The sequence below is a fragment of the Fukomys damarensis genome, unplaced genomic scaffold, assembly GCF_012274545.1.
Source record: "Fukomys damarensis isolate Sample0158 unplaced genomic scaffold, DMR_v1.0_HiC HiC_scaffold_39, whole genome shotgun sequence".
In the NCBI taxonomy this organism is placed as follows: domain Eukaryota; kingdom Metazoa; phylum Chordata; class Mammalia; order Rodentia; family Bathyergidae; genus Fukomys; species Fukomys damarensis.
Window position 1 is genome coordinate 240163 of NW_022900951.1, and position 8415 is coordinate 248577.

Here is an 8415-nt window from a genome sequence, read left to right on the forward strand (position 1 = left end):
CCCCAAAGCCCTCCAGGATACCGTTCCTTCCGGTCCGAGGGACCCCAAATATCCCCACCTAAGAAACCCCAGTTCCTTCGCCCCGAGATAACTCATTTGCCTTAGCGCAAGAGACCCCAAGTATCCCCACCAGAGAAAACCCAGTTGTCAGCCCAGGCACCCCGCGCCACCTCTCCACCACCAGAAAACCTAGTTCTCGCAGTTCTAGGGTTCCTAAAGATTCTCCACCCAAAAAATTCTCAGTTCCCTGAGCCCAGGGGATCCCTGTTGTCCCGCAAGCAGGAAACCCCAGCGTTGCCCTTCTGAGAAGCCCCTCTTCCCTCAGCAGGGAGGGAGCTGTTTCCTACCTGAGAAGCCCCAATCCTATCAGCTCGGGATCCCCAATATCGTCCCCCCTGGAACTGCAGTACTCAGCCTGCAGAACCCCAGAATACCCTCCACCCCAAAACACCAATTCCGTCTGCCCAAAGCCTTCAGACACCTCCAACCTGAGAAACCCCGATTCGTCAGCCAAAATGACCCCATCCAAGGGACCCCAACCACCTCCCTTCTGAGAAACCCTAATTGCCTCAGCCCCATATATCGCCAAAACACCCCCCAAGAGAATCCCCAATTATCTCAGCGCCAGGGACCACTACAACCTTCCCCCAAGAAACCCTAGGCGGGGGGGTTGGTTTGCTTTGGTTTGATTCTTTTGAGGCAAGGTCTCCCTTTGTAGTTGGGGCTGGACCTAAACTCAGTATATAACCCAGGCTGGCCTCCACCTAGCGGTGATCCTCCTGCTTCAGCCTCCGAGTGCTGAGATTACAGGCGTGCACCACCATGCCTGGCTCAGAAACCCTAGTCTCTTCAGCCTCAGCCTGAGTGTCCCGCGATCCTCTTGACCCCCCATCTCACCCTGCCCCCCGAGACCCACACACTGCACCCCAACTCAGAGTTCTCAGGTGGATACCCCAGCTCCTGGAACCCTATAGGACTGTGGATTACCTCTGCTGTTCAGTTCGATTTAGAACTAGTTAGGTTGGGGCTAAGGCTGGGGCGAAGGCTAGGGCTAGGTTTGGGGTTAGGCCTAGAAACAAGGTTTGGGGTTTTTTTAGGGTGCTCCACACCTTCACAGCACGCCTGCGCACACACACGCACACACACACACACACACACACACACACACTGCCCCCATGCACTGCATGAGAAAGGAAGAACTCCAGGGTTGCCGTCCCAGAGCCTCCGGTCCTGTTTCCCAGGTCCCCTGCTCTGGGGCCAGCAGAGAGCCCAGTCCCCAGCTCCTGTCCTTCCACAGGCGCCCGGGCTCCCCTGACTGCTGTCCCGGCGTCATGAGCGCCCAGAGTTCCCCGGAACACAGACCGGAGGAGGAGAAGGAGGAGGACTCCGCGGGAGCAGGGCCGCCGCCCAAGGTAGACGCTGCGGACGCAAGGCCGGGCCCTGGGCTCTGCGAGGGAGGTGGGGACCAGACCCCGGGATGGGGGCGCTGCTCAGCTCTCACAGGGACGACGGGGGAGGACAGTGGGCCTCACGGAGCCCCCAGCCAGGCTGGGCGCCGCAGGAGCAGGGTGGAGAGGAGAAAACTGTCCTGGGAGCTGGGCTAGCAGGTCCCACGGCACCTCTTTCTCCAGGTCAAAGATGCTTTCAAGGACATTTCCAGATACTTCTCCAAGGAAGAATGGGCCAAGATGGGAGAGTTCGAGAAGAAACGCTACAGGAATGTGAAAAACAACTACAGTACGATGCTTTCTATAGGTAACGAGAAATCCTGGGGCAGAAGCAGCCCTCCAGTGCCCCCGCGCGTCCCCAAGGCTGTCTTAGGAGCAGCGCGCAGCTCCCTTCGCGTGGCGTCAAGGCTGGAGGACAGCATTGTTCCTCTGCCCAGTGCAGAGCTGAGCGCTCCCCACCGCTCGGAGAGGCCATCTCCACGTCCCCGGCCCACCCGGCCTTTGTGTCAGGTGCATCGCCCCTGCCTTTGGTCTCTCCCGCTCCCAGCACCTCCCCTTGAGGAGGAAGATTCCCTTCCTTCCCAGGTCTCAAAGCCCGCCGGCCAGCTTTCATGTGTCGCCGAAGGCGAACCAGCACCACCAACCCCCCCGTGGGTGACTCTGACGATTCCGATGAAGAGTGGACACCTCGGCAGCCAGGTGAGGCCGGGCGGACATACAGGTCACCTCCGGAGGGGAGGCCAGAGTGGGGTCTCAGAAGGAAACTAGGGATCCAAGCTTCCTAGAAAACGTGTGTTGGCAAACAAGCAGTATGCAAAACCATGCGCACAGTAAGCGGCTATCTGGATAGTTTTTAAATGTGTGAAAAACTATACATGTGTGTGGTGTGCATAGGTATATGATCATAGATACAACAGTAAATGGAAACACAGAATCTAAGACATATCAGCTCCAGAGCAGTTAACATCACAAGAGGAAGAGGGAGGGCTGGCAAGTGACTTTTCAGGAGCTTAGTTTTTGTTTTATTTTGTGTCCATTCTTGTTTTGGGATTTTGAAAGAGAAATAAAAAGATTGGAAGCAGTTGTGGTGGAATTGCTAAGATCACACGGAATTAGGAAGGACGTGCAGGGTGTCCAGGGCCATTGTCATACTATTTCTGTTTTTAATTTATCGTTTTGTTTTATTTTATTATATATATACATACACACACGTATACATATATGGGTTTTTTTTTGTTGTTTTTTTTTTTACGGGGGATCGAACTCAGGTCCTTGTGCTTCTGAGGCAGGCAGCAGAACCACTGAGCTAAATCCCCGGCCTTATTCTTGTTTTATTTTTTGGTACCCGGGGTCAAACTCAGGACCTTGCACTTGTGAGGCAGGCGGCAGCACCACTGAGCTAAATCCCCAGCCCACTTTATCATTTTAAAGAGAACATTTTCACTAAACATTATTAATCTCAAGGGAATTAAAGAGACCTTAATTGAGTGACAAGTCGGTCCCCAAATCTCTAACACTGATGTTTGCCGCGGGACTAAATGTCTTGGGAGAAGCAATGTGCATGTTACATGAAGATACTTAGTCGTTGCTGCTGTTACTGAGCCCTGGCGTTTCTTTATAAATTCCAGATATGAGCCCCTTGTCTCTTACGTGGTTTCCAAATATTTTCTCCCATTCTGTGGGTCGCATTTTCGTTCTCTTGACTGTTTTCCTTTACTGTACAGTTTTCAGAGTGATGTGGTCCCATCGTCTGCTTTTGCCTCTATTTCTTGATGCTTTTGGTGTCATACCCACGAAAACACCACTCACGCCAATGTCGTCAGGCGTTCCCTATTTTTTTCTTCTAACAATGTTATAGCTTCAGGTTCTACGCTTCCGTCTTTAATCCATTTTGAATTTTTGTTTTGTTCCCCCCTGACATTCTTGGTTCTGAGAACCCCCAGGAAGAATATGAAAGCAGGAGGGTACCGAAGTCCCCTATGAAGTAGTGCAGTGCTGGCGTATGAGCTCCCATACACCTGGATCGTCACTAGATTACTTATCATACCTAATTCGATACTTGTGCTTGTTACACGGTATCCTCTAGGGAATAATGACAAGAAAAATATCTGTATCTTTTCAGTACAGGGGCATCTGTCAAACATTTTTGATCTGGACCGGGGATTTGGCTCAGTGGTTCTGCTGCCTGCCTTGCAAGTGCCGGGTCCTGAGTTTGATCCCCTGTACCAAAAACAAAAACAAAAATACAGCGGGGCTTGTGGCGCAAGCCTGTCATTCCAGCACTTGGGAGGCTGAGGCAGGAGGATCACTGTGAGTTTGACACCAGCCTGGGATATATGGCGAGTTCCAGGGCAGTCTGGACTACACGGTGAGACCCTGCCTCACTTGTGTTAAATCCATGAATGTGGCATCCGCACATGTAGAGGTCCAACTATGTCTACAGTAAAATAAGGGTGGATCTCCAGGTTTTTCCTTATAATGTTAGGTGTCCAGTTCTCCCAACCCTGTTTTCTGAAGAAACTGTCCTTTCCCCATGGTGTGGTCTCGGTGCCCTTGACCATACGTATGAAGACTGGTTTTACCTGCCTCTTCTGTTATGTTGGGCGTCTGTCTCTATGCCAGCGTCACACTGCTTTGATTGCTGCAGCTTTGTAATCAGAAGTGTGAGGCACTCAACTCGGTTCCTCTTTTAAAACAGCAACTGTTGTAGCCATTCTGGATCCTCTACGGTTCCAAACAGATTTTTGGACTTTTAAAAATTTCAGAAAAAATGGCATTGGTGGTTAGATAGGGATGACAGTGGGTCTCTGGATCATTTTGGGGTACTATGAACAGTTCACAGGTATTTTTCCATTTGTTTCTGTCTTCTCTAGTCTCTTTTAGCATTCATAGTTTTGGCATTCAAGTCTTTTGCCTCCTTGATTAAATTTATTCCTAAAGATTTCACTCTTTCTTTTTCCCCCCGTATCGGGACTCGAACTAGGGACCCTGTGCTTGGGAGGCAAGCAGCGGCACCACTGAGCTAAACCTCGGCCCCTAGATTTCACTCTTTATTATGTAGCTGTAGATGAGATTCTATTTTCAAGCTTCCTTCTTCTTTGTTTTTACTGCATAGAAACACTTGGTTTTTGAGTGCCGATTTTGTATCTTACAGTGTGGCTGAAATCATTTGTTAGTTCTGAATTCTGGTGGAGTCTGTACAGTTTTCTGTGTGTAAGATTATGTCGTCTGTGAATGCATGAACGCAGGTAATTGACTTCCTCCCTTCTGATTTGGGTGAATTGATTTCCCTTTCTTGCCTAGTTGATGGCTAGGACTCCTGGGACTGTGTTGCATGGAAACAGAGAGAGAGAGGGGCTGCGTGCCCCTTCCTGAGCTTGGCCTTCTCAGCTGGGTATAAGCCTAGATGTGAGCTTGTCCCACACGACCTCTGGGTGGAGACGTGACCTCCTTCTGTTCATAGTTTGTTCGGGGTAATTGTCATAAATGTCCAATTGATACAATTTACAATTCTTCAAAATAAATGTCGCCAATGTCTTGTAAGCATAGGTGGAGTGGAAAGGCGTTGAAAGAAAGTTAGTGATGGTAACTGCACGGAGGAAAAGGCCCTAGGGATTCCTCAGAAAGTCCTCCATGACCCATGGACCATCCTGGGGGTCTTCACTATGTAGTTTTGAGTTCTGTGTCAGTAATAAGAATCTCCAGAGTTTGGAAACATTTACCAACCCAAACCCTGATTTCTCATCACCTTTTAGTCAAACCTCCTTGGGTGGCCTTGCGAGTGGAGCAGAGTAAACACCGGAAGGTGAGTATCTCCCGAATCCTACCGGCCAGAAACTTCCTCGTGGGCCGAAACAGAGGTAAGACAAGGAGAAGGTACAGAGCACCTAGGGCCAGCGGCCTCCTTTGCTGACTGCTTCAGCACAGTGTCTGTGCTCACCGGTTAGGTTTTTGGTTTTTCTTGCTATGTGATTCAGGCTGGCCTTGAACTCACTGTACTGTGTAGCCCAGGCTGGTGTCACCCTCCTGCCTCAGCCTCCCAAGTACTGGAATGACAGGCGTGCACCATTGCACTCAGCTGTCATCGTCATTTTTAGAAAGACCAAGAACAGAAACAGTGATCGCTTCTACTTGTTTTGTTTTCATATTTCAGATGTTGTTGGGTCTTTTTGTTTGTTTTTTTGGTACCGGGGATCGAACTCGGGTCCTTGCACTTGCGAGGCAGGCGGCGGCACCACTGAGCTAAATCCCTGGCCCTCAGATGTTTTAAATGAATAAGCCCAGTTGAACCTCACAACACTATAAGGTAGGTATTAAACCATAAGCACATCACAGAGGAGGAAACTAAGGTACAGAAATATTCGTCTTTTTGTTTGTTTTTTTGGTACCGGGGATCGAACTCGGGTCCTTGCACTTGCGAGGCAGGCGGCGGCACCACTGAGCTAAATCCCTGGCCCTCAGATGTTTTAAATGAATAAGCCCAGTTGAACCTCACAACACTATAAGGTAGGTATTAAACCATAAGCACATCACAGAGGAGGAAACTAAGGTACAGAAATATTCTGTGTTGTGCACGTTATGTGCCGAGCTCACAGTCAGTGATGGCCTAAGTTAAAATGCCCTCTCTGAAGCAGTCGCAAGCTCGCTACATTTCTGCGTGTTGTGGAGTTGGTGCTGTACACCGCTGGCCTGGCTATCCTGCCTCGGTTCTGCTATGCATGCCAGTGAGAGCCAAGCTGAGCCCCGAGGAAAGCCCACAGGTTCACAGGCTGCTGGACCGTGGGTGGGTCAGACGCAGTCAGGGACGGAGCCCCCAGCTCCACACAGGTGCTCATTCTGTAGGTGGAGGCAGCTCCAGCCCCGGGGCTTCAGATTTGATGCTCCAGAAACGACGAGAAGGTGACAGGAGTTCAGAGAGGTCACACACTAGTCTGGAGAAAGGCATCTTTCTAGAGCAGATTGCAGGGGCTCCTTCTGTGGGAGGAAGGACCAGCTCCTACCTCTGGCAACCCTTACATCGTCTGGAATCACTGGTTCAGCCGCTGCCTCGACTCGTGATCTCTTGGGGACCCTGGTCCACCCCTGATTCTGCTCCAAACCCTACGTTCCTGGAGGCCTCTCGGTGTGTTCAAAATAAGCAGCTGCCGATTCACAAAGTGGCAGGGTCAGGGAGGGCTCAGGATAAAGTCTGTGGGTTAGATGTTTATGGTAGAGACGCTCGAGGAGGTGACTGCCATCGGCCGTGAGCGAAGCCTGAGACCAGATTCAGCAGCTCACGGGCACCTCGGCGAGCACGTTTACCTCTCATGTTCACAGTCACATTAAGAATCACCACATACGCCACTGTGTGGACCAGGAGATCGAGGAGACTTACTGACCTGCTAGCAAGATTGGTTCAGGACTCAGTCGAACTCTAAAGCAATATTCTTTCCAGGACACGGCGTCCTGCAACTGTTAGCGACCCTTTCTCGGCTGTCCGGCACATTTCCGCCAACCCTTCCTCGGGCTCTTCCCAGCCTCGTGGGCCTCCCACCTCATTCCCAGGTGTCCAGTCCAGTGTGCTTCTCACCGATTCCATCCCATGGCCCCAGGAGCTGTACCCCTCACCCACAGAACTCGACTGGCTCACGGGTCTTCCTAAGTATCCGCCATCCCTCAGTCTCGCTTGTGCGCAGCTGGGAGGAAGCTGGAGGGAGCCAGCCCCACACGCGGTTCTGGTCATGGATTCGCAACCCACTGGGGTTCTTCCATGTCCCAGAAGTACTCAGACACCCCAGGAAAGCGCAAGCGTTTCGAAATATCAACTCGAGTCGTGCACGTGAAATCGCGTCACACACCCTAAGGAATAAACACAGCATGATGTTTACATGTGCATCTCTCATTCAAGGGGCTGCCCCGGGCGCTGCTGAATAGTGAACCTCGTCCGAAGGGACCGCCAGGGACAGCAAGTTTACAGGACACAGGCGGCCCGGACAGGACCCAGACACCAGCATCCTGTCCCGGAGAAGCGAGAGACTCCGGACAGCACTCTCGACGAAAACTGGGTAAGGAGAAGCGCATCTGTGCTTTAGTCCGTCCGGGCCCTCTACGAAGGGGGTTCAGCTCGGTGGGGTGGACTCTGGGTGGCCCGGATAGGACGCACTCAGCTGTGGGGCTGGCAGAGAATTCTGACTCTCGAGACACGCGCTTCGGTTGTGCCCAAGACAGGGGCCTGATGCCCGGGTCATAAATCCTCTGGGTTTAGGGTGCTAATCAGCGAATGAGCGTCAGACGACATAGCTCCTCTGTCACCTGCAAGCCTTAAGCGGAACAGGAAGCACTGCTATAGGCGGGACGCCCCACCCGCCCTGTCATCCTGGGCACCGAGGCCCTGTGCGGCTCGAGGCCTGCACAGCTAGAAGCGGGACCACGGGCTGAGCAGGGAGGTTAGAGGGCCCGCGGGTTCTGAACAAACGGGGACCAGGGCCGGGGATGCAGCTCAGTGGTGCTGCCACCTGCCTCCCAAGCACAAGGACCCGGGTTCGATCCCTGGTACCAAAAAATAAATAAATAAATAAGAAAAAGACAGGGACGAAGTAAAACTCTGCAGCTGGCCGGCTTCACTGCGCTCTGTTCTCCGCCCAGAAGCCAGGGGGAAGAGGGTCGCACCGAAGATGTACAGCCTGCGGGAGAGAAAGTGTCACACGTACCAAGAGGTCAGCGAGCCCCAGGACGACGACTACCTGTGTGAGTGGCCCCGACTCTGGTCGCTTGGAGTCCGGAACTGAGGGAGGAGACGGACTGTGGGGCCCAGGCTGCAGCCCTCACAGCGATGCCGTTCCCACCCTCAGACTGTGAGAAGTGCAAGAACTACTTCCTGGAGAGCTGCCCCGCGCACGGGCCCCCTGCATTTGTAAAGGACAGCGCCGTGGGCCAGGGGCCTTGCGAGCGCGCCCTGCTCAGCCTGCCGCCCGGCCTGCGCATAGGC

The 8415-nt window shown here is 52.4% G+C and overlaps 1 protein-coding gene across 1 annotated transcript in view; it reads left to right on the forward strand.

Annotated features, from left to right (window-relative positions):
* The window catches only part of Prdm9 (PR/SET domain 9), a 14606-nt gene that overhangs the window by 336 nt on the left and 5855 nt on the right, over positions 1-8415 (forward strand). The window contains exons 2-8 of the mRNA XM_019205156.1: positions 1298-1412; positions 1632-1755; positions 2034-2147; positions 5204-5253; positions 7336-7492; positions 8073-8174; positions 8279-8412. Coding sequence (XP_019060701.1) covers positions 1332-1412; positions 1632-1755; positions 2034-2147; positions 5204-5253; positions 7336-7492; positions 8073-8174; positions 8279-8412 — 762 coding nt within the window. The 5' untranslated portion in view covers positions 1298-1331. The remainder of the gene's footprint in view (positions 1-1297; positions 1413-1631; positions 1756-2033; positions 2148-5203; positions 5254-7335; positions 7493-8072; positions 8175-8278; positions 8413-8415) is intronic.